The sequence below is a fragment of the Delphinus delphis genome, chromosome X (assembly GCF_949987515.2).
Source record: "Delphinus delphis chromosome X, mDelDel1.2, whole genome shotgun sequence".
NCBI classification, from domain to species: Eukaryota; Metazoa; Chordata; class Mammalia; order Artiodactyla; family Delphinidae; genus Delphinus; species Delphinus delphis.
The window spans coordinates 27,575,602-27,602,569 of NC_082704.1; the positions used below are offsets into that span (position 1 = coordinate 27,575,602).

At 46.9% G+C, this 26,968-nt stretch overlaps 1 protein-coding gene across 2 annotated transcripts in view; it reads right to left on the reverse strand.

The window, feature by feature from the left end:
- Nucleotides 1–24,435, reverse strand: part of DOCK11 (dedicator of cytokinesis 11) — a 189,857-nt gene extending 165,422 nt beyond the window's left edge. The window contains exon 1 of one of the 2 annotated variants that reach the window (XM_060002424.1): nucleotides 24,236–24,435. In XM_060002424.1, the coding sequence (XP_059858407.1) occupies nucleotides 24,236–24,337 (102 nt within the window). In that variant the 5' untranslated portion in view covers nucleotides 24,338–24,435. The remainder of the gene's footprint in view (nucleotides 1–24,235) is intronic. The other variant, XM_060002425.1, reaches the window with a different exon arrangement.
- Between the last annotated feature and the right edge of the window lie 2,533 nt (nucleotides 24,436–26,968).

Sequence of the window (26,968 nt, forward strand, 5' to 3'; positions counted from 1 at the left end):
AAACCTGTATTGCTATTATAATCCAAAAACATTAAAATCAATTTTATTAGCTTTTTTTAATTACAGTAAAATATACATAACATGAAATTCACCATTTTATCCTTTTTTTGTTTGTTTTTTTTTTGCGGTACGCGGGCCTCTCACTGTTGTGGCCTCTCCTGTTGCGGAGCACAGGCTCCGGACGCGCAGGCTCAGCGGCCATGGCTCACAGGTCCAGCCGCTCCATGGCATGTGGGATCTTCCCGGACCAGGGCACGAACCCGTGTCCCCTGCATCGGCAGGCGGACTCTCAACCACTGCGCCACCAGGGAAGCCCCATTTTATCCATTTTTAAGTGTACACTTTAGTGGCATTAAGTACATTTATATTGTTCTGCAACACCACCATTACCCATGTCCAAATTTTTTCAGCATCCCAAACAGAAACTCTGTACTCATTAAACCCTAACTCCCCCTTCTCCCCAACCTCCAGGAACCTCTAATCTACTTTCTGACTCTATGAATTTGCCTACTGCAGGTACCTCATATAAGCAGAATCATACAATAATTGTCCTTTTGTGTCTGGCTGATTTCACTTAGCATGGTATTTTCAAGGTTCATCCATGTGGCAGCTCATGTCAGAATTTCATTCCTTTGAAAGGCTGAATATGATTCCACTGTACATATGTACTATGTTTTGTTTATCTGTTGATGGACATTTGGGTTGTTTCCACCTTCTGACTATTGTGAATAATATGATACAAACACTGATAGGATGTGTTGATAGGAACACTGTGTACAAGTATTTGTATGAGCCCCTGCTTTCAGTTCTTTTGGGTTTATAACCTAGAAGTGGGATTTCTGGATCGTATGGTGATTCTGTATTTAGCCTTCTGAGGAACTGCCAAGCGGTTTTCCACAGAGGCTGCACCATTTTGCATTCCCACCAGTGATGCACAAGGGTTCCAATTTCTCCTCATCTTCTACAACATTTGTTATTTTCCACTTTTTTGATAACAGCCAATCCTGACAGGTGTGAAGAGGTATCTCATTGTGGTTTTGATTTGCATTTCCCTAAAGATTAGTGATGTTGAGCATCTTTTCATGTGCTTATTGGCCATTTGTTTATCTCCTTTGGAGAAATGTCTACTCAAGTCCTTGGCCCATTTTTAAATCGAGTTGTTTGTTTTTTCCTTGTTAAGTCATAGGAGTTCTCCATATATTCTGGATATTAATCCTTTATCAGGTATACGCTATGCAAATATCTTCTCCCATTCTGTGGGTTGCCTTTTCATTCTCTTGATAGTGCCCTCTGATGCACAAAAGTTCTTAATCAACTTTATTTTTTAAAGAAAGTACAGGTAAAATTTTTAGGGCATAGGCAGACAGCCTAAAGTATAGATGGGGGGCTTCCCTGGTGGGTCAGTGGTTAAGAATCCGCCTGCCAATGGAGGGGACATGGGTTCAAGCCCTGGTCCGGGAAGATCCCACATGCCGCAGAGCAACTAAGCCCGGGCGCCACAACTACTGAAGCCTGTGCGCCTAGAGCCCGTGCTCCACAACAAGAGAAGCCACCGCAATGATAAGCCGGTCGACACAACTAGAGAAAGCCCGCGCGCAACAACGAAGACCCAACGCAGCCAAAAATAAATAAAATTTAAAAAAAATTTTAATTAAAAATCTTTAAAAATAAAGTATAGACAGGGACAGGAATCCTCATACCTCTCTGTAGACTTCCTTTTCAAGGGAAAAGGAACAAGAATTGAGGTCTCTATGAGGTAACAACTCATAACTCCTCCCCCCAACTTGGCTCCTTCCTAGGCAACTAGTGCTGCAGGACACTTGTATGCTAGCAAGAGTCCCAGAAAGGGAACTCAAGCTGGGTGTGGTAGGTGAGCCCAGTGGGGATGGTCAGGATGGTGGGGACATCGGATCCTGTAAGACTTTTAAGGTTCCCCAGTTCCACCAGGCAGACGTTTCACCCTAACCCGTTCTCTGGCTGGTTCTTGACTATACACACTCAAACTTCCAAACTTCTCCCATGCAAGATCAACATGCAGATGTGTTAGTGCTGAATGGAATGGACTGTTTAAGTCGTTACTTTGAAAAGTGACACCCAAGTTCAGTTCCCTCTTGAAGACTCAAACTCCCAGGAAGTGACTCCCTCTGTTTGTAAACTTCAGACATTGCCTTTTGTATGCCTCTGCCCTTCATTTCTTTTCTCCTCCCTCCTCTCTCTCTGCCTCCCTACTCCTATCGGCAAAATGGGGCTTTCTAAACAACTTTGTCACGTCGGAATTTATTTTCCAAGTATTTCTGAAGTCTAATCGGTTTCTACAGGCAATCAGAAGAAGCACCACGTACGCATTTTCTTCTAGGGATGACTGTGGAACCACACTCAAATCCCCTGGAATGTGAATAAATTAAGTCTAAATTTCAGGACCATCGTGAGGCTAAACTGTTGAATATCTCTAAGACTAAAGGTTAGAAACCCACTGCAGGTCCTGTATATTGATATTTCCTGCTCTACGAAGTAAGCATTTGTTATCAAAGGTATTCTCAATTATAGATCACTGATCCACCAAACCATTGTTTCATAAGGAGACTATCTGAAACTTTTCCCTTAACTAGATATCTCATACCCCAGGGTGTGAATTGAGTACTGTACATGCATTCATTTAGCAAAGAATCAAATTAGAAGGATATCTGTAGGAAGGCCTCCACCTAGACATTCCAAAACAACTGTCTTAGAAATTTCATCTTTACTCTTAGGAAATCCTTTTTTGTACTTAAATCGTTAGGAAAAAAAAAAACAACCCCTCAACTCCTTTAGCCTATGCTCACATGCTCTACCTTCAAAGCCATCACATTATGGGATGGCTGGGGTGAGAGAAAAGGTACGAGGGGAGGAAGAGAAGTAGCTCTTCTCTATCATTCTAACCTTTATGGAAAGCTTGCTAAGCACCAGGTGCTGTGCTAAATGCATTACACGTGTTATTTCATTCGCACAATTATCCTGTGAGGTAGAAAATACTATCATTGCTCACACTTTATCAATGGGAAAACTGAGACTAAGGGAGGTTGGGCAGGGATGGTAGGCAGAATTCTATGATGCCCCCTAAGAGGTCCGCCCCCAGTCTACTCACCCTGTATAATTCCCTCCCCTTGATTGTAAGCCAGACCTGTGAATATTATGAGAGATCACTCCCCTGATCAGGTTAGTAATAAATTGACTCCAAGGTCATCAAAGGGGAGATTATCCTGGGTGGGCCTGGCCTAATCGGGTGAACCCTGGGAGAGGAACTGGGCCCCTCCTGGAGAGGGAGATTCACCCACCGGTCTTAAAGGAGACAGAAGTGTTATGAGAGGTCCACGGGGCTAGACCTGAGGCTGTCCTCTAGGAACTGACAGCCACCCCCAGCTGCCAGCCAGCAAGAAAACGGGTCCAATCAGTCCTACAACCACAAGGAACTGAACTGTGCCAATCTGAAGGAGCTTGGAATAGGCCCCAGGGCTTCCAGATGAGATCACAGTCCTGCCAACACCTGTGAAACCCTGAGTAGAGACTCCAGCTGCGCCCTGCCCATACTTCTGACCCAGAGAAACTGAAATAAGAAGTGTGTGTTATTTTAAGCGGCCGAGTTTGTGGTCATTTGCTATGCAGCAATAGAAAACTCATTCATTCAGGATTCAAAGCCAGGGCTCTTTAACTCTGGCATGAACGCTCTTAACCACTACAGTAGTTTCAGTAGCAGTTTCACAAATTCCTAACCATGTTTAATTCTTCAAAATGAGTAGAGACACCAATTTCTACTTAACAGTTATGGGTATGACCTTTTCCTCTTCTGATGCAGTTTGCAAGTTTTAAAAATGTTTTGAACGCATTCTAGTATAGAAACACATACATTGATTTGAGATCTGGGAGAAGAATACACATTCAATAGAAAACTGCTCGAATGCAACATGATAACAGGTAAGCTGTGAAAAAATAAGTAGACCGGAAATCGTAAGATTTTATTTACCAACGGCACCTTGTTGAAGCAGGCTGGGCTTTTTACAAGGGCTCCAGGCTGTGCTACTTGTGAATACTTTCCTTCTGATCGTTGCGTAATCTGCAAGATCTGTCATCCTGTGCCTCTGAAGAGATGACAACCCATTATCTCTTTTCAGACAGCCCAACTCCAAATTCACTGAGTAGGAGAGGCCGGCGAATTCTCTGCTGGAGTGAGATCAAGTAAAGAGAAACTCACAGAAGCATACACTGGAGTTGCTTCTTGGAGGGCATCAGTCAACAACACATGTTTCATGTTCTTTCACACACGAACACACCCAAACTACACATGGGGACAAAGCAGATGAATAATAATAGCTAACACTTATGTAGCCCATGCCAAGCGTTTACCATGAATTGTGTCATTTAGGCCTCCGGCTCACCTCATGAAGTAGGTATTATTATCACTGTCACTCCCATTTTATAGACCAAGAAACTGAGACTTATTTAGAAAGTTAAGTAACTTTCTCAACACTCTCCAACCAGAGTGGCGTTTCAACTCAGACGCTGACACCAGAGCTCACATTCTCAGTCAGACTGCTGTATCACCCGTACTTCTACTGCTCTTCAACTAGTTATTTCTTCCACCCTTCACAGGACCTAGCAACGAGCCTTCACATAGGAATGCTCCATAGATGTCTGCTGATAACATTAAAGAATGAGGCCAGCGCCGGAGGGACTAGGTAAGGCTTCCAGACCATTCATCACTGAGAGAAGATGGGTGCCAGTCTCACAGTAAGTGAACAGGATCATACTACTTAGAACTCCAAATATATGTTGACTCACCCTCTACAGGAAGATTTGATTCTGGCGCTAAGAGCATAAAAAGAAAAAAGAAAACCAACGCAGTTTTCCAGAGTTTAGTTCTCCCTTTTGGAAAAGTTTCTGTGACACATCTGGAAGCGATTTTCTAACACACTAGTTCCAATGAGTCATCTACAATATTAAGCAATGATTCCATAGGGGGAACCCTGATCATATCTTTCCATTAAGCAGCATCCACTGAGGTCAGTGCAAGGCAATGGCTGGCCCAGACTTGGACAACCTCACCCTCCACGGCCCCAATTTACATTGTCAAGAACATGGGTTTTAAGAGGTACGGGAATGCAATCTATCTCCCAGCACTAACACAAGACTTGTTCTAATACACTTAGTTTCCTTTCACTGGTCATGTGCAGAAGAAGGATCCAAAGGCTGCTTGAGGGGGAAGTAACCCTAAGTAAAGCTGGCAGAAGGAACGTTACGGAGCCATGTATAAACATGGGGCGGTCAGAAACGCAGGGGGTCAAGGTGGGCTCCCTGGGCAAAAGAATAAGACAACCCATGGTATATCGAATTCAGCTAGCGCGCAAGACTCTTAATGCCGCCAGCAAGAATTCCCCAAGGAATATTCTAGAACGGACTCTCCATCCACCCCTTGCCCTTTCAGCCACATCCTAATATAGTGGCTCCAGCCATCAACTTTTAACCCACATCATATTGGTTTCCTAACATTTAAAACCTCTAGTATCGATGTTTAGAAGTATAACTTAAGTCCATTTCCCAGTGTCTTCTGACACTTGGATTTCTTTCAGGTTACAATGAAGGAATGAGTCATGTTCTTTCAGAGACTAAGGAGCCACTTACAAAGGCTATTTTAAATCTTTCAGGTGACACGGGTATTATTTAGTTCCCAGAAACAATAATTTACTAAATGGTTTCCTCAGGGCTGAAGGAGTTAATGCAAGTTCCCAGAGCAATTCTTCTCTCGGGGGCACCAAAACAATCTGATTTTAAATGGCACAGGAATTGTATAAGCTTAAAGCATTAAATCCTACCTTACAAAAGACATAAATTAGCGGGTGTCCATTTGCATTACAAAAGGATTCTTTGCTTTGCCAAAGGGTTCCAATCAAATTTATTCAAAAATCAGATTCCCCCAATGTATGCTGAATGATTGGATTTGCACATGGGCTTCATTGAGCGAACACAGCTGTACCAAAGGCTGAATTTAATTACAGGTACCTCTTCACCATGACTTCAGTGGTTCTTACACCCATTTCATTGCCTCCAACGTCGTACAGTGAGGAGCTGACCTTACAATTTCTGACTCACAATTCCCCCACTCTAACAATAAAATCGCTTTGCTTTTTACCTAGTACTCTTGACCCAAAGTCTTCAATCCACATTTGTTAGTCCTCATAATTATGCCAAACAAGCTGGCAAGAAAGCTGGGAATGCCACCTTCCAAACTACCAGGGATGGGAAAAAAAAAATAGCACCATTAACAGGCAAAACAAGTAAAGGTCCACATAAGCACAAAAGAACTACGTTTAAGTTTATTTTTTTCCAAACATGAAATATTTCATGCATAGTATTTTTTTAAAATAGACTGTAATTTTTCAATCAGTTTTAGGTTCACAGCCAAATTGAAAGTACAGAGAGGGCTTCCCTGGTGGCGCAGTGGTTAAGAACCCACCTGCCAATGCAGGGGACATGGGTTCAAGCCCTGGTCCGGGCAGATCCCACATGCTGCAGAGCAACTAAGCCTGTGCACCACAACTACTGAGGCTGCACTCTAGAGCCCATCAGCCACAACTACTGAAGTCCGTGCTCTCCAACAAGAGAAGCCACCGCAATGAGAAGCCCTCGCACCGCAACGAAGAGTAGCCCCCGCTCACCGCAACTAGAGAAAGCCCACCTGCAGCAACGAAGACCCAATACAGCCAAAAATTAATTAATTTTAAAAAATAAAAAAGAAAGTACAGAGAGTTGTTCCCATGTATCCCCGCCCACGTGCACAGCACAGCCTCCCCCGTATCAACATCCCCCATCACAGAGATACATTTGTTACAAGCGATGAACCATCACTGACCCTCTTAATCACCCGAAGTCCAGAGCTTACACTAGGGTTCACTCTTGGTGTTGTACCTTCTATGGATTTTGACAAATATATAATAACACGTATCTCCCATCAGAGTATCATACAGAATAGTTTCACTGCTTTAAAATTCCTCTGTGTTCGCCCTATTCATGCCTCCCTCTCTGCTGCTTTTTAAGTTACGAAGAGAAAATATTCAAAACTCAGTTTAGGGCTTCCCTGGTGGCGCAGTGGTTGAGAGTCCGCCTGCTGATGCAGGGGACACGGGTTCGTGCCCCGGTCCAGGAGGATCCCACGTGCCGCGGAGCGGCTGGGCCCGTGAGCCATGGTCGCTGAGCCTGCACGTCCGGAGCCTGTGCTCCGCAACGGGAGAAGCCACAACAGTGAGAGGCCTGCGTACCGCAAAAACAAACAAACAAAAAAACCCCTCAGTTTAAATACAACAGATCAATTTTCATATATCAGTTTTATATTATGATGAGAGTGGGTGCTGGAGAGAAAACGGAGGAAGAAATGTGGTGGGGAAAAGACAAGCCAGAAGGACAAAGGCAACGAAAAAGAAATGAACTCAAGGATGTACATGCTGATGGGGAAAAAAAAGGGCACACAGTACAGAGGGGAAAAGAGACCCTGCTTACCAAGATCTGCAGCATAATCTAATTATCTGAAATGTCAGAGGCAAGACCTTCCATTTCATCCATAATTCCTAATTCATCCATAATTCTCCCATCCATTTGTTTTAAATCCACAAAAAATCTAAGATTATTTTTAAATAAAAGAACAAAGAGAAGCAATTTCGAACTCAGGAAAATGGCAACCAGAAATCCTTGCAATATCGATGCATATCACCTATTAATTAGCTATACTTGAAATTTAAGTCCCTCTTGTGATTGATCATATTAATGGCAGCAAAGGATGACTACAGTATCGACAACTAAGACACGTGCAAGAAAGATGAGACCAATTTTAATTTACATTTCAGAAACTTCAGGGTAGGCATTTCCACCTCTCAAAAACTGTGAAGATAATATGAAACATTACATAGATGTAGACATACAGGTACATATACTGTGTGTGAGTGTATATATATATATACATAAACCCTTTGAAACTTCACTTTATAGAGAACCCATTATGATCAAAATTGGAGGAATACTTCAGCAGATAGGAATGAAAAGCAAATGGGAATTGAAGTCTCTAATTTCTAGGCCATCCTCATTTTATTGATTCAAGACACAGAGAATGTGAGACATGCAAAGCAACGGGCAAGGAGCTGCAGGATTATAGGAGAAATTATTTTAACAGCACCAGGCTAATTACTGTACAGATACTATATGTCACATACATATGCATTCATATATATCAGAGAAATATAGCAAGCCTGAAAAGTAAGTGTGGCGCTTTTTCTGATTACAGAAATAATACATTTTAAAAACGGAAAATGTAAAGCAAGAATAAAATGTACTCATAATCCCACCACCCAGAGACACGCACTGTTAATATTCTATACACTCACATATATTACAAACACAGGCATTCCCTTTGAGAATGTTTTCTTTGAATATAACAATAATACTAACAGCTACCATTTATTCAGCACTTCCTATGTTCCAGGCATTATTCTAAGTGTATTACTGTATTACTTTACTCAGTCCTTACATCAACCTTGTGAAGTCGGTACTATCTATCGTCATCTCCATTTTACAGATGGGAAAACTGAGGCAGAGAGTAGTTAAGTAACTAAAGTCACATATATCACATAAGCATTATTTTACAAAAACACGATCATACTTTGCACGGTGTTTCATAACCTAAACTTTTTCCCATGTCAATAATTAATACAGATGTCATTTTAATGACTGCATGGTTTTCTGGTGTATGGATGTACATTTCTCCCAATCCCTTATTTTTGAACATCCGGGTTGTTTGAGCTTGGGGAGGGGGGCGGTTGTTGTTTCGCTATTATAAACCACTTGGCAAGGCCCACTGAGGTTGATATTAGCTCCATTTTACAGATGAGCACAAGGAGGTTCCACAAAGTTAAATAGCCTGTCCAAGGTGACAGAGAGGGTCAGTGGAATCACTGGGCCTTTCTGGCACTCTGATGCCTACGCATTAGCTCCTTCTACTCTCCTGCCCACTCCTTAAGGCATTTACATGCTAATGGATGAGAGAAGTTGTCAACCATAGTTCTGAGGCAGAATGAAATCAATCCTCTGTAAAACTGGAGAACTGGAATGGTAGGCTGAAAAATGCCCCCCGCCAAGGTATGTCCCCATCCTAATGCCTGGAACCTGCAAATGATACCTTATGGCAAAAGGGTCTTTAACATGGGATCGAGTTCATAAGGGTCTCAAGATGAAGAGATCATCCTGGATTATCGAGGTGGGCCCTAAATGCCATCACATATGTCCTTATAAGAAAAAGGCAGAGGGAGATTTGACACGACCAAATAGCGGGCCATGCGACTCACAGAGGCAGAGACTAGAGTGATGCAGCCACAAGCCAGGGAATGCTGGCAGCGACCAGAGCTGAGAGAGGCAAGGAACGGAACTTGCCCTAAATTCTCCAGAGGGAATGTGGCCCACTGATACTGATTTTGGACTTCCGGCCTCCAGAACTATAAGAGAATCAATTCGTGGCTTTTAAGCCACCGAGTTGGTAGTCATTTTTTATGATAGTCACAGGAAAGCAATACAAGTAGCAGGAGGCTATGGGCCTATAGAAGGAGCAACTTGCTCCAAATGTGGGGGGCGGGGAGGGATGGCCATTTGACCTAAGCCCTGCAGGACAGATAGGGTTCCCTTTAGCAGGGAAGGGGCTGGAAGGGCTTTCTAGGAAGAGGAGTCAGCACGTGCGAAGGCATGGAGATGAGAAAGTTTAGAGTGTGTTTGGGGAGCAGTAATGGTCCAGCACAGCTAGAGTACAGGTGACAGGAAGGAATGTGGTGGGAGAAGAGAATTCAAAAATGGGATGGGCCTTCCTGGTGGACAGGAAGGAACAGGAAGGCCTGCTAGGAAATCTGGGTGCTCATTTCCAGTAATGTGGAGCCAGTGCAGATAGAATTGGTATTTTTATGGGTTTGGGGATTTTGTGATTTTCCCTCATCCTTTCCTGAGAGGCAGCAGAATGGTGGGTCAGTTCCTAGCTATTTCAAGACAATAACTGCTTTGCTTACTGTCAAGATGGTCCACTCTGATATGTCATACCCCTAGGGACATGTGGACAAGACTGTGCCTAAATGATTTCTCCAGGGTGGGGCGAGAACCGTGACAGTGAGGTAGATCTATTCCATTCCACCTGATGTCAACTGGGAGGCCGCTCGTGCCCCCCAGGAGACCCTCTGAAATGTCCCTGGTTGCTCTGAAATGTGCACGGCCTCTGCCAACTCATCACCCCAAGAAAGCAAAATCCTCCATTAAATTGAGCCGCAGGAACTTTGCTTGTCTCTCATGAGGAAGGTTTCACTTTTGAAAGGTCTACTAAGCCAAAGGCCACTCTTTCCCAATAAAACCCAGCAAAGACACACACACACACACACACACACACACACACACACACACACACACACAGTGATGTATACTGGGCTCTGGAGTGGTAATTATATCATTTCTTAAACTCTTCATTCTTATTCCATACTTCCGCAGACAGAATCTCCGCTTCTCTTAGTTGGAACTAAATACAAAGCCAGGACATTTTAGGGGACAACCTTGCCAGATGTGTAGCTCCACAACATTCCCTTAGCATCCAGGCCATTGGATTTCCAGAAAAGGCACCCAGCCATCACTAGCTCAGGCCTCTGGAATTTTCCATCCTTGTCTAAAGAAAAGGTTAAAAACAATAAACACAGTGACGGCCCTGTCCCCCAGAGAACACTTTATGACCAAACACAGAGGAGAGAGGGAAGGAAGAGGTGAGAAAAAGATGAGAAGGGGTGAGAGAGTGCCCACCGTGGAAGGAAGTTTCCAGAGCACAAATATGTAGAAGCTTTTCCTGGAAGGTCACAGTGCAGAGAGGTGAGGGCCGCCAGGGGCAGCAGTTGAAAGATCAGAATGAGGGGAGAACAGTCAGGGGTCAGTGGAAGGTGGAAAGAGAAAGAAAGAAATTTGGTCGGGAGAGCGCAAAGTCAGCTAAAGGAACCCTGCCCCAGTGGGTGCCTCGCTCAGAGCAGGTCTCAAGGCCTCGGAGGGGCAGCCTCCACGGCCCCCATTCCTGTCTAGCAGGGTTTGCTGCCTTGAGAAATACGGATCTGGAATAGGTGTGAACTGTTGCCCTTCTTCTACCGGAAGATGGAGGAAGTGAGGGCCAGCCAACCCTTGACTCCCAAAAGGAATCTGGCCTCTACAGGTTTCCGGTGGTCCCAAGTCTTAAACCCCCAAGTTGGAGAATTAGGTTCCAACTAACACATACGGTGGAGAACTACATAGAAGTGTCCTCCACATTCCTTAACTAATTAATTTGGGGTCTTGAATTACGCGAGTTGACAGGGTGCACCACCCCACACAAAACTGTTCCACTTACCTGGCACAATTTCTACAGGGGTGGATTTCTTCCTGTCTGAATCTAAAACTATACTGCTCCCCTCATTAAATATTGTTAATATTTTCATCTCTGGTCTCTTGGTCTATTATAATGAGGGGGAAAAAATCCCTTCCTTCCATCTTAACTTATTTTTATCCTTTAGTTTCCTCAGATTAAGTCCTTGTCTTCCCTTCCCCCACCCCACCCCCATCCTTGCCCTAAGTAGAGCCCATGTATTAAAATCAGTAGAAATAGATTCTCTGCTTCAATTCAAGCAACAGTTCTAAAAGCATTTCCCTTGGGATTTTAGCATGACCAGAAGGAACGTATTTCTCTTTTCCTTCAGCTAAGACAGCTTGCTATCTCCCTCCCATATCTCTCTCTCTCTCTCTCTCTCTCTCTCTCTCTCTCTCTCTCTCTCTCTCTCTCTCTCTCTCTCTCTCCCCCCCCCCCTCCCTCCTTCCCTCTCTCTCTCTCTCTCTCTCTCTTCTAGCTCACTCTCAAACACATTTGCTTTCCAGTTTCTTCTGGTACACACCACACTCCCAGATGTTCCAGAGTCCTGAGGCATCAACTGTGTCACGAAGGTCACTGATCCAATGCCTACTATCCCTACGCCATGAAGTTCAGATGAGGGCCAGTGAAAAAGGAAAAACCTCAAACCAGAAAGCAGTAACTCAGTAAAATAACATGAAATAAACTATAACAAAATAAGCCAGGTTGAAGGGCAAGAGCCTATAACATAAAGAAAATGAACATCACTTTCTAAAGAAGATTTAAATAGGATTACAGTTAATACCTTTTCACATCCTAGAGATTAGTAGTATCTAAATACATTAGAAAAAATTTGAAGATAATTCCACTGCAAACATCTGAATTTTTTAACTGAGTTGGCTTATAAGGAGAATTGGAACTATTTTCCTATTGAGGAGAAAAGAAAGGAAGACTGGAACAGGAGACAGTGAAGATGGTTAATGTATATTTTGTCGGTACAGATTTTTAAACAAAATCTGGGGGCTTCCCAACCTTTTACAAAATGTTTTTCAGTACATTTCAGCCAATTATCCAAAGGTCTGGAAAAAGATACGCCTGGCCTCGGAGAAATATAGCCATGGCCAATTAGAAGTGATGTAAAAATAGAAAATGCAACCCACATCGATGATAGAGTGCTTCTTCAGGGCAGTAGGCTCTGTGCCATCAGCTTATCATGGATATTGTCATGGCCAGCGTGAGGAGGGCTGGTGCAAATGTGATCAGCCGGCAAGCTTTTGTGGTGTGTGTCTCTAAGATGGCAGTGACTGGACTTGGTGAATGAGACAGGAAGTTTCAATTTCTCTCTCAATTGAAAACATCGTGAAGACTGAAGGAATCAGAGAGCTTTTCCAGTCCTTCTCTCTGCTTCTTGAATCATGTGTTTTAGAAACCCATTTCTGGGAAAGGGTCTGCCAATTACCTTGAAAATGCAGGAGGGCCATGCCCAGTCTAACCTGACCTTCAGGATGGGTGAAGTGTCTCTCACACAGGACACATGAGAGGTGTCTTGGGGCTTGTCAGCCAAAGAGTTATCCTCCCTGATGTGAAACCATCCTTTTCTCTTTTCAATACACACACCCACCCCCTTACCTCTTTACTCTTTAGCTGAGGGTGGAAAATTCCATAGGCCTGAACTGGCTAAGTGCCTGCCAAGTGTCTGGCCAGCTTGTATCTTGAAACACCTCAAGTCTGAAAGCAGTGCCCACTTACAAGAACTCCAGACTGAGGGACTTTTGTGTGGGAAAAATTTTTTTTAATCATGAAGAATTTAAGAAAACATCCAAATTGAAATTGCAGACTGCAAACCTATATTGCTTTCTTTCAGCCAAAATTCTCAAAAGGGTTTGTGCTTTCTCATTCTTATTCTGCGAAGGCTTTTGCACCTGGCTCACAGTTTGCCCGTCTATCAGCCCCGTGTTCCTCCTCCACCACAAGGTCAGTATCCATGCTGGAAACCCATGTGACCCTAGAATTCCACCATTCCTCAACCTCCAGCAATGGTTTCCCAAAGCTGTCCGCTTCTTAATCCCTGGAATTTGTGACTACGTTATATTACATAGCAAAGGGATTTTGCAGATGTAATCAAGTTAAGGATTTTGAGATGGAGAGATTATCCTAACTAATTATCCTGGTGGGACCAAGGTAATCAATCATAAGAGTCCTTCTAAGTGAGGGAGGGAGGAAGGAAAGAAGGCAGGCAGAAGAGTCAGAATCAGAGAAGGAGATGTGATGACATAAGCAGTATCAGTATGATACGATGTGAGAAAGACTTGACCAGACATTGCTGGCTTGAAGATGGAGGAAGGGGCCACAAGCCAAGGAATGCAGGCAGCCTCTAGAAGCTGTAAAATGCACGGTAACAGATTCTCCCCTAGAGCTTCTGGGAGGGAGTGAGGACTTACAGACACCTTGGCGTTAGCCCACTTAAAACCGTTTCAGACTTCCAACCTCCAGAACTGTGAGTTTAGTAAATCTGTATTGTTTTGAGACACTAAGTTTGCGGCAATGTGTTGTAGCGGCCATAGGAAACTAACAGGCCATGCATCTAGTGCAACTCTCAGCAGGGTCACTGCTGGGACTCCTCATCTCAAGTACTCTGCCTTTTCTGAGTTCTCTAAGCAGACACCCAGAGTGCTAAGCTCAAGCTATTGTGCAGTCATGGTGAGTGTAGGACAGTCCTCCTCGGGACCGGCAACAAGACGAGAACTCTCCTAGAGGGGCTGCGCAATTGGCCGGCAAACCAAGGCAGAGGGTTAGATATGGGGTAGGGGGTGGGGACGAGAAAGAAGATAAAACCCAGTGACCGGAAATGGATTTTACAGACCAGGCAGAACCAGTAGCCTAGGGGACTTAAGGCCCAGATCCGCAGCTCTGAATACGAGTCTTCTGATGCCCCCTTGCTTAGGCCCTGACTAGTCTCTGGGCCTGGGGCGGTGCCGGGCTGGCAGGGGACATCCGAGTCCACTCCACGCAGAGGAAGCAGGGGGAGGGAGCTGGGCCTCCATCGCAGAACTGAGGCGACAACAAAGCCCTATGGAATTCTCCTCCGGCTCTCCCGGTGAGAATTCTGCCAGACCCCGTTTCACTTCGTTTGGAAGGCGAAGACAGAGGCAGAGCTCCTCTGTAAGCGGTCACACAGGTCACTAGCAGTGGAGGAGCGATCCTCCCTTGGGGTCAGGTTAGCAGGGAGAACCTTCTTTGCTCCACAAGCAATAGAGCATGATCTAAACACTCTTCTGGCCAGAAGGAGAGCTGCGGGCGCCTATGAGCTTTCAAATAACCATTTTGTTCAATTTTCGCCAACAGTTCATTGAGAGCCCTCCCGGATTTAAGTGCTTTCTTGGTGGTAAGTTAGGCAACTCAGAATGTGGTATTCCCTCCTCCTGGTCTCTAGGAAACCATTTAATGGGCCGAAGCCTTCGGAACTTGTTAACCTATGAAAATAAACTGGTTTTGCCAACCACACTGTTCCACTCACGCCATGAACATTGACAACAGGTTCTGTAAGACATAAAGTTGGCAGTTTCTCAAGTGGGAAAGCTACACGGCTAATATAAAAGGCATGGAGAGAAATATATATGTTGTTATTTTTGGACGGCACTAACCTGCTTGAAAAAAAATCATAAAAACAGTTCCCTGAAAATGATCCCAGGTACCTTGGCACAGCCAGTGTCCTGGAGAATTTTTTCCCCCATATAGCTAGTCAAATAGCAAAGAAAGGAAGGACGGCCAATTGCAAACAGTTCTCAAAGTCCTTAGGCTGACTTTGGCAAGGAAAAATCTATACGGATCTTGCCCACATTTCTCAATAACAACCCCACCCCTCTTCATTTTTTTTTTTCTGTCCTCACCTCCTACTTTCCCACTACAGAGACCTAAGCTTGTTCAGAAATAAACACTGTTTCCCAACAGGAGGAGATCATCACTAAAACCACACAAAGAGAGCTTCCTCCACCCTTTCTATTGTGGAATCTGGCCCAGGAGCTAGTGCTTCTTTACCTGATTATGCCAAAGAAATTGAGACACCTGGAGTTCATTACCTGTTCTGTCATTTAGCAAACCTGGGTGGCCTACAGCCTTGCCTCACTTGAAACCATGCCTCTGTTTCCCCACTGAAGGGAGACAGGTGATGACAATGCAGGATGTGTTTCACAGTGACCTGGAAGAACATGCGAGGTCAGAGGCATAACAGCATTTTTGACTCATCATAAGATCGGGGCTATAAAAATACAAGGTCTAATACATCAACTATTTCGTACAAAGGCATTCCCCAGCCTCCTGACACACTTCGCTGAAGCACTTCAAATAAAGATGTTCTGTCTCAGAGGCTTAGAAGAACATTTGACTTCTTAGTTAAATCTCACCCAGTCAAATCTTTTAGTCACTATGGAAAGCAACGGGAGGGGAGAGCTGAAGTATCAGAATACCTTCAAACATTTCTCTGCAGCTTGAAACATATACAGTCCAACGTTAAGCTGTCGAGAAAGGCCAAAATACAACTTCCTGTCAACGACAAACTCGATGAGCAATAAAAATAAGGTGGTAAAGAATGGCAGGAAATCATTAATAGCAAATTTTGGCGTGATTGTGCGACGCTGTGCGTAGATAGTAGGTCAACCTCATGTCCCTGGAACAGTTGGCGTATTTTCCACGGTATTGACTACGCTGGAAACCTGCACGTACTATTCCTAATTGGACTCATCCTGCTACCACAAAACCAGGATAGCTGGGCAGAAAAGTATATTGATTTCTTAGAAGACCTGTAAGCTTAAAATGTTCCCACTAAAATACATGTTTCCAAAATACATCTTTAAAAGGGCACTTGAATGTCAATGGTCATTTGATCCTTTTTAAAGTAAGGATTAATGAGTAAAAGGCATGTCAATAAAGTTTTGAGAGGGAAAGGAAAGAGCGTTCAAGTTCTAGTCTTCCATACAGAGCCCAATGGTCCTCTATCCATGCTTTTGGAGAAACCGCGCTGAACAGACTGTCGTAAGTTCCCCAGACCAGAGGACCTCCTCCCGGGCACAGGATGGGGTGTTCCTCCCCACTAGACGACCAGTCTTCCCACCCACTCATCTGACTAGTCTGAAGGCAAGAACTGCCAAAGACCCAGAGCCCTAGCTCACATCCACTGGGCTCTTCGATATGATCCGGTCCGCCTGGGAATGGCTGCTCCCAGGACCTCATGGGCAGCCAGCTTAGTCTGCCAAGAAGGGTATGATTCTCGGCTCAGCCATGTATGGGGCTCACCCTTTGGGGCATGATCTGCAGCAGGGAAATAAAAAAGCAAGGGTACCTGCTTCCCTTCTACCCGTCTACTTTTGTTGGTTGATGTGTCACACATACACAAAAGACTTCTGCACACCATCAAGCCCGGGAATAAGCGTGCGAGCCAACAGTTGTCCAGTGCCTTCCACGTGCCAAGCCCCGGTCCCCAGTGCTTTGCATGCAACTCATGGAAGCCTTTCCGCAAACCCAAACCCACCAGAGGGTTATCGAGGCACAGAAGGTGAAATAACTGGCCCAAGGTCACCCAAGTTAGTAAGCAGCTGAGCTGGACTTTGAACCCGGGCAGTGAGTTTCCAGAGCCTAGTGTGCTCTACTAAGCACGAGTCACAGACAACGGAGCTGAATGAGACTGTCCCTTTGCCCCAGTTCCTGCTCTGGGAGCCTCCAGGGTGTGGCCCTGCAAGAATCGGAAAGGCATCTGGCTCTGGGTTGATATAAGCGACAGGTCAATGTTACCCATGAACCCCTCTGCACTCCTGACAAAAGCGAAAAGAAACTAAGATATCTAAATCCCAAACAGAGATGTATCATAAAACTACCATTAGGATTTACAGAAAAGGGGAAACAGCTCTCGTGCTTTCTCCCGCCTGTGGTTTCTGGCCTTCCCTCTGTGTTTTAAAAAAAAAAAAAAAAAAGGAAGAAAAGAAAACAAACAAAAAAACCAATAATTTTTCAACATGCCTACTGATCATTTTATGTCTCAGAAGAAAGCAAAAGCAGGGAGGTGAATGACTCCTCTGAACGGAATTCCCGCAAACAAGCCTGGGGGGCGGGGCGGCTCCCGAGGTGGGGTCTGGGAAGGCAGCAAGCGCTCCGCTCCGGCAGCCCACAGACGTCAGGTCAAGGAATGTCAAGGGGAGTTACACATGTACACTGGATGTGAATTTCTCAGTGTCAGGCGCTGCCATTTACTTTCCCCATTCCCATAAAAAAAAAAAAAAAAAAAAAAAAGGTCTCTGTAGCCCAGTAAATGAGGGAAATGCCAAAGGCCTCACTTAACATTGTTGAACCCAGAAAGGACCAACGTCTTGAAAAAACGTTAAGGACCACAAAAAAGACCATGAGGGGGCGGCGGCCGGGCAGAAATGATGTAACTAACTGAAGATAGAAGCAGCACCAATCACTAGACTCCTGCCGCTTCCATCGTCTCTATTTCACTCATCTGCATACATCCCATCTCCCTTCCAGGCTTGTGAGTCCCTCAAGGGCAGGAAACACGCTAGCCAGCCTCTTCAGGCACCTGGGGAAGGAGGCTGGTAAGGCTGAACCCTGGGACGGGAACTTCCCATGAAGCCTGCCTGGGGAGGCCGTTCCTCAGCCCCCCCCGCCCCGCCCTGCCTCCCACTTCCCTAACAACCCCCAAAGGTGCAAAGCTCTTCAATCAGCTAATCTCGCCTCCCCTGCCCGGCTGCTCAGCCCTGGCTCTTCCGCCCCTTCCTGATCCCATCTGGAACACTTTCTTCTCTGCCCTCGAGAACCCTAGTCTTTTGCCAAAACACAACACTAGAGGCTCAGCCTTTCCCCAGGATGTTCTCTCCACCGCTTTAACTGTAAAATGGCTTTGCCCTGACGACCCTCTCTAGAAGAGGCCGCTCATTTGCTTCTCCCTTCCCCTCTCGTGGAACACACTGACCCTCCTGGTCACCTGGGCCGACAACCTCAATCATCTTGACTCCACCTCCCCCCCCTTCCTCCCACTTCTTCCTTCCCCCCTCTACTCCCCCTTCAAGGATCACTAAATCCTGCTGCTTTTATCACTTCTCCTACTTCTTCCACCTTATCTCCATTGTCACTGCCTCAGCTAAGCCACTGCTGTCCCTCTCCAGAGCCATGCAGCTATATTTCACCCAGTTACCTGGTCTCCAGGCACCCAACACCTGGTCCATCCTATATATTGTTTCCATGTGTTTCCCGCTGTGAGAGGCACTGGGAATAGACAGGAACACACAGCCCCTGCCTTCTTGGTTCATATTCAGAATGGGTATGAAATATTGCCCCCTTCTTCACTGTAATCTGTGATAGACCCTTCTAGAATGCTTTTTTTTTTTTACTAGATCTCTCCTAAACTTTTATGAATCACTTATACATCAGACGCTTTCCAAATATTACCTTCTTCGACCCCCACGAGAACTCCACAAGGTCAGTACAACTATTTATTATCCCCATTTCACAGATGAGGAAAACAAGATCTCGCTACTCGCTTCGGTTCACAATGCAAGCCGGGGACAGAGGGCAGAGTCAAGCCCAGGCCTGACTCTTGAGCCTGGGCTCTGGCTCCCACATTTTAAGGAGGACACTGAAACCTTGGAAAGGAGCCCAAACAAGATGATCGTGATGGTGAAGCATCTCGAAACCAAGTCACATGAGGAAGGAAGGAAAGAAATGAAGGCTCTTTGGCTTTGGGAAGAGTGCATTTTAAAATGCCATGGTGGCTGTCTCCAAATATTTGAAGGGTTGCCATGTGAAAGAGGAAGCAAACATCTTCTGTGCGGCTCCAAATGGAAGAGCGAGGCCTAGCCTAGTGGTGGAACTCACAGAGAGCAAATTTCAGCGCAAGAGCCGTTTCTAACCCAGCCCTCTAACGGGCGGAGAGCGTTTAAGGAGAAGCTAGGCAACGTTTGTCAGGGCCGGTACGGGGGACATTCCTGCCTTGAGTAGGCAAGTGGTCTAGATCTGCGTTTCTGTGCACATCAAAGTCACCTTGGGTTGTTTTTAAAAATACACATGCCTGGCCCCAGCCCAGACTTATCGAAACAGAATCTTAGGGGTAGAGACCGTTAGTGTGAGAATTACAAACCAGGAAATAAGTCTGTACGAAGGTTCACTCAAATCCTCAAAAGAAGAAATACAGATGGCTAATCAACATATGCCAACCTGGTCAACTTCAAGACTAATGAGAGGAATGCAAATTAGAACGGTGATATGCCGTTTACTGCCTACCAGATTGCAAAGGTTAAAAAATACTAATTACCGGTGTTGCCATGGGAGGGGGCAAAAGGAACACTCACACTTTCTGGTGACGGAAGGGCCAATGTCAATAACTTTCTGCAGAGCAATTTAACAGCAGGTTTAAAGGAAATGTTAATGCTAAAAATGTGTCTAATGTTTGAGCAAAGCAATTCCAATGCTAGAAATTTATCCTAGAGGGACAATCTAGCATATTTGAAAATGCCTGCTCAAAGATGTTCATTCAAATTCATGTTTATACCAGAGCTGTCCCGAGGAACTTCCTGCAGTGGTGGAAATGCTGTCTCTGGGCTGTCCTATGCGGGCCAGCCACTAGGCACACGTGGTTCTTGAGCATTTGTGGCAAGGGCAATTTAGGAGCTGATTTTTAAAGTTTTTAAACTAATTTTAGTTTTTTAATGAATTCAAACGTAAATAGCCACAGGTGGCTAGTAGCTACTGTACTGGAGAGCTCACGTTTCTAACTCCTCAGAATTAGAACTTCTCAAGACATCAAACAGTAAAGGATGATTAACCTACGGTCCACCCACAGCGGAACTTCTGGCAGTCGTTAAACACGATTATGTAGATTCGTATCACTGACGTGAAGAAATGTTCGTAAGATACGGGTAAGTGACATAATTATTTACAGGTTTGTATGATAAATCTGTTTAACGTGCTCGGCTTGGAAAACAAATTCTATCCAGTACTATTTGGTGCTTCAAAGAGGGTTGTGCAAGGAGGCCTCTCCGGCTTCACAGCAACCTCTGCACTGGGCTGGCTGACAGATCCTTCCTTCTCCAAACCTGGAGGAGCCAACGGGAGCAGTAAGACCATTTCATGCTTACTCGCCCACACTCTGGGTCAGTGCATGCAGAGCCCAGCTAAGTCTCTGAACTGCAGACTCGCGGGCAAAGCCCGTGGCAACTGGCTTTATTCTACCGTGTAAGTTGTTTTGTCCTCGATTAAGTACTTTCCACAAATTCCCCTGGGAAGAGGGAGCAGGAGAGCTGATTCATTTTCAGGCCTTCCCTAAATGCAAACCTAAGGAACACTCCTTGCAGAGGTGGTAGTGTTGAGGGAGGAGGGGGGTGTCAACAGCTGCAGACCCTTTTCAGCCATTCTCAGCTCTTGGAGAGCTTTTCTCCACTGGCTTTGTTATATGCCATCTGGCCAGGCGCCAGCCAGGGCACCGTGCATGCATCGCCCTGCCTCAAGGGGCTACAACCCGTAATATCTAGCAACTCTTTCCTGATCCTTTGGCGCACGAGGAATTGAAAGTAAATTCAGCGGCAGCAAGTCAACAGTATTTAAACACCTACTAGGCGACCCTCCCAGGCAGACACAGGGACTCCTCCCGAGGGCAGCCAGAATACAACAGGTTTCTCAAATGCCTTTGTTCCCCCAGAGGCACAAAGAGCTACATCCTGAATTATAACAAAAACAGCGTTGAAACGCTGCATTTTAAAATGTGTATATATGTAAACACTTCTCAGTTAATCACAGACGCTCTCAGGTTATAATATTCCTCCCCAAGTCTCTCTTGAGAAATCTCTGCCAGTGGTTAATTCTGTAATTATCCCTTTGCCTGGGTTAAAACTGTCTTTCATTTAAAAAAAAAATGCAGCAACAAAACGGTCTCTCTTTCTCTATCTGCTTCATTATATAGTTAATAGATTTGAGGAAGTACTGATAACTGAATGAAGGTTTGAATACACAACTACATGCTATATATAGCCCAGGCCTTCTGAATTTTTCAAACAGTGAACAAAACTGAATGATGTTAGCAACATGCCAAAAAGGGTATAACTGTTAAAAAAGAAACCACCTAAACAGGAAATTCTGTATATTTGTTCAGCTTGGTGGGTTTTCCAAGTTCTAGTGAAAGATACACCACAGGAAAGCTTGCTCTGCGGCAGGAATGACTCCATATTGAAATCTAATGAAAATGCGACTCCATGTTGAAGCCCTAACTTGAATGTCGTGGGTTGACAGCAGCAAGTGTAAATCCTACCTCAGCTGTCCCTCATAAACATTTTGGGTCTTAAATCAGAAAAGAATCAGACGTTGTGATGGCAGCTGCAATGTGGTCCACTCGCTCTCCAGCCACCCATGGCTTTGCTAACTTTGGTTAACGAGCTCTTGGTGTCAGAAATGCAGGGGCCAAGAAAGAGAGCCATTTAGGAGAGTACACTCCATTTAAGACTCTTTCCTTATCTCTTAATTGACTGAACTGCTTCAAAACAGCATTCACTAAGGTGCTATGAATAAGCTAAAACTGATTTACGTACATAATCTGGGTGTCCTCTTGACAAACATACACACAGACCCAACCCCGGCTGGAACTAACAGGAACAAATGAAGATAAAGTCATCACACTCATTCATAATTTTAGGGCATCTAGGATTGTGCCTTGCACGTTGCAGGGGCTCAACAGATGTAGATTTAGATTCCTAGAATCAGTTCTCCCCACCTCCCAAAATCTCAGTGTGGCCCACATACCAGAGTAGTAAATAAATATCATTCCTGTGCCTTGCCCGGTAAAAAAATCTGTGGCCTTGGTCCCAAGTAAGCTAGGTTGGCGGTATCTCTCAGAAGAGTCTCCTCCCACTAACAGGTTTTTGTGCCAGAGTCAATGGTTAGGAAGGCACCTGTGTTACCCCCAATTCTTTTTCAAACCCAAAACCCTGGACAAGAATGCTACTGTCAACTTTACGTTGCTGGGGGTGGCAGGTCAAACGCCGGTCAAATCCCAGCGGAGGTTTGCTGAGTCCCATTTATTCTCTTGAGACCATCTGTCCAATTCACAGGCTCCCTTCACACGATGTGGTAGAGGGCCAGCCAGCCCTGCTTAAGCGAGGTTTTCTTTCTTCCTGAATTTAGGAAAGCGTTTCCTATGCTAGGGAGACTGAATCACTTGTTAACAATCACCCGAGATGAGAGCCCTGGTATAAATTCCCTACCCACAGCTTGCCTTCCTCTCTTAACTGGCTGTGATGACAATCGAGGTTCCAATCTAACCCCAACAGGACCTCATTCTAAAATCAGTGAGACACACAATAGGCCAAGTCCATTAAAACAACATTAAAGGTCTGGCTTTTTAGCTCTGCTAAACAGCAGGATTAAACTTCCAAGGGTCCAGCTACGATAGAGAGATTTCTTTAAAGTCATTTGGCTTTGCACAGTGGTAGCTATTAGGGATCAGATCTTTATCTCAAAGGTACATATTTTTACCTTTGATCCTCCTCCAGAACTCCCACTAATGTCAACTTTCTCCACTGTTGGGATCAGGCCCCTGGCCTCCCTTTAATGTTGGTTTTATCGCAGATTCTACAAGATCAACAGAAAAATTACAAGGAAAAGCTGTGAAGTTCCCTTCCGATGATAAGTTGTTTTAACAAAAAGAGCTCACTCTTAATGGTGAAATTTAAACACAGCAAACGACTCGCTGTAAGGTAGAGAGCATGGAGAGAGACAAAAACGAACAAACAAAAAACCAAAGCAACAAAACAAATGCTAATTAACCAGTCTGATTGCTTATTTAGGTTTTGACTACTGGTCCAGGAAATTGGCAACGAGTGTCTTGAAAACAGGAGAAGGGGAAAGTGCTCGTTAGTACCCTCCGCTGCGCTCCAGAGTCAGACAATCCGAATGAGGCTGAGGGTGCGATGGAAAGGCTCCCAGGAGGTCAGCGCGCTTTCCAATGCCCATCCCCCAGCCGTGAGCGGTGGGGCTCTGAGCCCAGGTCCTCCATCCCTGGACTGGCGCACACCGTCTTCCCCCAAACCCCCATGGCCCCATCTCCTGCCTCCGGAGCGCTCTCGGGTCGCAGGGGACACCCTCGCCCTGCGGCTGCAGACCCCGCGCCCACACGCCCCGGAAACCCGTTGTCTCCAACCCCCTCCCTCCGCAGCAGCAGCGGCGGCAGCAGCGGCGGCGGCGGCAGCAGCACCCCTTCTTACACCCATCACCACCCTCTCCCCAGTAGCAGGAGGAAGTCGCTGTGCTTCCTCTGTTCTCACCGCCCGCCGGAGCTTGGGCGCCCGGGGCTTTTTGGGTGGGGTTCTTTTTTTGTGTACACGGTGTGTGTGTGTGTGTGTGTGTGCGCGCGCGAGTGCGTGTATGTGCAAAACGGACATCGCATCCTTCCGCCTAGGCTGCCTCAGGTGCGGGCAGCACGGACTCTGGATCACGTCGCGCCCGGGTCGCCGGCTCTTTGTGCCGGGTCTAGGGCAGCGCGGGGTCCGTTCTCGAACTCACACCCCCGGCCGGGGCCCCAGTTCCGAGCCCCCGACGGCCCGTCGGCGTCCAGCCCGTGCGGGGCAGCCGGGCAGCCGCGGCGCTGTCAGCGGGCGCCTGGGACTCGGACCCCGGCGAGCGGCGGCCGGGGCGAAAACTTACTGAAACGGAGAAAGAGCGCGGAGCGCACCGGCCGGCCGCCGCCGACGCCGTCCCCGTCCCGGCCCCACGCGCGCGCGCGCGCGCGCGGGAAGCCACCCAGTTGCTCTCGCCCGGAGCGCGTTCCCCAGGACGCCCCGTCCCCCGGCCACTCACCAGCACTACGGAGCCCCGCACGGCCTCCGACACGCTCTGTCGGAGCTCGGCCGCCGTGCCGGGCTTGCTGAGCCGCTTGGTGAATTTGCGCACTTCGGCCATGGCAGCGGCGGGAAGGTCTCGGCTGGCTTGCTCACTGCCCCGGGCCGGGGCGGCCGCGGCCGCTGCTGCTCCAAGTGTTTACACGCCGGCCGGCCACATCGCAGCTTGGCGGCGGCGCGTCTCCCGCTGCTCCTCCCTCCCGCCCTCCGCTGCCCCTCCCTCTTTCCCTCCTTCCCTTCCTTGCTCGCTCGCCGTCCGGCCCCACGGCGGCGGCCGCTCCCTCCCCCAGAGAGCCCGTGCTCCGTGCGCGAGCAGCCCGAGGAGGAGGGTGTGTCTGGCGAGGAAGGGCGTGTGGAGGGGGAGGGAGCATTGGAGGGGGAACGAGGGTCACGAGGGAAGAGGGGGGAAGTGGCAACCGCTCGGGCTCCGCCCGCAGCTGATATTGCTGGTGCAGCCGCCTCCGGGAGGGGAGGTCTGGTTGCTTCATTTTCGTTTGTGTGTATTTTGGGGCGGGGAGGGGGGAACGACACGAAATGTCTCCAAGTGTGCGGCGCGCTCTACCCCAGCGCTCCTTTCCCGCCCCGGAGGCTGCAGTGCCCGCAGGAGGGCTGGGGAACTCTCGCGCCCCGCCACCCCGCAAGCCCCCAGGACCGGGGCGGCGAGGGGCTGCGCGACAACGTGGAGCAGCCGCCTATTGTGTGCTCCGCCCGGGAGGGGTCGAGCCGATGTCGCTGTCGAAGGAGGGAGAGCGGGTTTTCCGGCCGGAGCGACTCGCTTGGGTCCTCTGCTGCCCACACCGTTTTCTTACCCATCGATCCTCCTCACGTGGGAGGGATCGGGGGGGGGCAACCCCAGGAGGGAGCGGGCTTCTGGGACTGGTAACTTGCTGTGGGCGAGCCCACCCCTCCACCCCCAGCAAGGTAGGGGAGAGCTGGATGGTGGGCCCTGAGCCTGTGGCAGGTTGTCTAGTTCGGCAGAGACGGGGCGGGGGGGCGGGGGGAGGGTGGAGCGGGGCGGGGGCGGGTTTGGAAGGCCATTACCTGGAGTCTGGAGGATTTACCGGTCTTCTAGAAGCTTTTACACATCCTGCTATCGCCTCTCCATTTCCTACTCCTTTCCTTATCCTCTTCACCTTCCAAGAAATTGTTTCCCAAGAATCAAAGAACATCTTCTAACTAGATGTAAAATAAACGTGCTTAAGACAGAAATAAGGATGTGAATCTTGAAGTACTAGTGACCCTGTAAAACCTCCCCAAGTGCAAAGTGAGAGGCTCTGCTAACCGCGGGAATTTTCTGTCTGGTTACTTAATGTGTTAAGAGTTTGAAAATGGCCAAAAATTTCTGGGGAGCCATGCAGCCCTTCTAAGCGGGTTCCTACCACTGCCATGAGGGCACTTTGCCCACTTTTTTTTTTTTTTTTCCCCCCCGCTACGCGGGCCTCTCACTGTTGTGGCCTCTCGCGTTGCGGAGCACAGGCTCCGGACGCGCAGGCTCAGCGGCCATGGCTCACGGGCCCAGCCGCTCCGCGGCATGTGGGCTCTTCCCGGACCGGGGCACGAACCCGCGTCCCCTGCATCGGCAGGCGGGCTCTCAACCACTGTGCCAGCAGGGAAGGACCACTTTGCCCACTTTTTACCATCTTCAAAGACCAAGCAGTCACACCTATATACAGGACTTTGTTTTGAAAACAAGGGCATGGTTGATGGTTTCTGTGAATCCAGAAAAGACCAAATCTCTTAGCAGCATGTCTATTTCAGCAGTCATCACATTAGTCCCATTAAAGCACAGACGAAGGTTCCAGAGGGCCTGGGACCCGGAGGTCCTCAGAAGGCAGAAGCCATGTATCACCAATCTTGGCTTTGCACAGAGCGTATGTATATAAAATGTGTTAATTGTTGAATGTAGGTGGATCAGCCCGAATTCACGCCTCGGTTCCATGAGTGCCTGTGTGGCCTGCCCTGTTGGTTACCGCCAGAAAAGCCATACCACTTTTTCCTTGCTAAGAGAGCCCAGATTTGCTTCTGATATGGAGCAGAGCCAGGGGAACTAGGGAAGACAGACCCAGCTCCAGGTGATGAATTATGACTGGTTAAAAAGAAAATCATGATAATCTCACTCTACTAGAGGATGGTCTTAACTCCATTCAGTTTGGGCCCATGCAATAGAAAAGAGAAGTGTGGGAGGAGAGCTCCTGAGTTTTTCCACCTTTTAAAAAAGAGCTGTGCAGAGAGACCTCTGCTCCCCCTTCTCCCTGAGAGGGGTCTTTTCTGGTGACGCATCTGCCCTTGGCAGCCATATTGCAACCACAAGGGAAATCCAAGACCATCGCAGAGGGGCCAATCCAGAATTCAGACAGCATTGAACCGTTGAACCAACCCTACCTAGTACTGCCTACCTCTGAGCAAAGTAAACCCTTATAGTTTATGCAACTTTTAGTTGAATATTCTTTCTTTCAGCCAAAAGCATCTTTACTACTACATACTCTATTGTAGCCATTAAAAGTACACAGGGTTGAACAAGACAGGCCAAGGTCCCTCTTCTGGTGGAGCTTACGTTCTAGTGCAAGCAAATGAACATGTTAATTTCAGAAAGCGAGAAATACTATGTGGAGGATTAAGTTAAGGTGATAGGATAGAGAGTACTTGGAGTTGGAGACCTAATTTAGAATAGAAGGTCAAGGAAGTCTTCTTG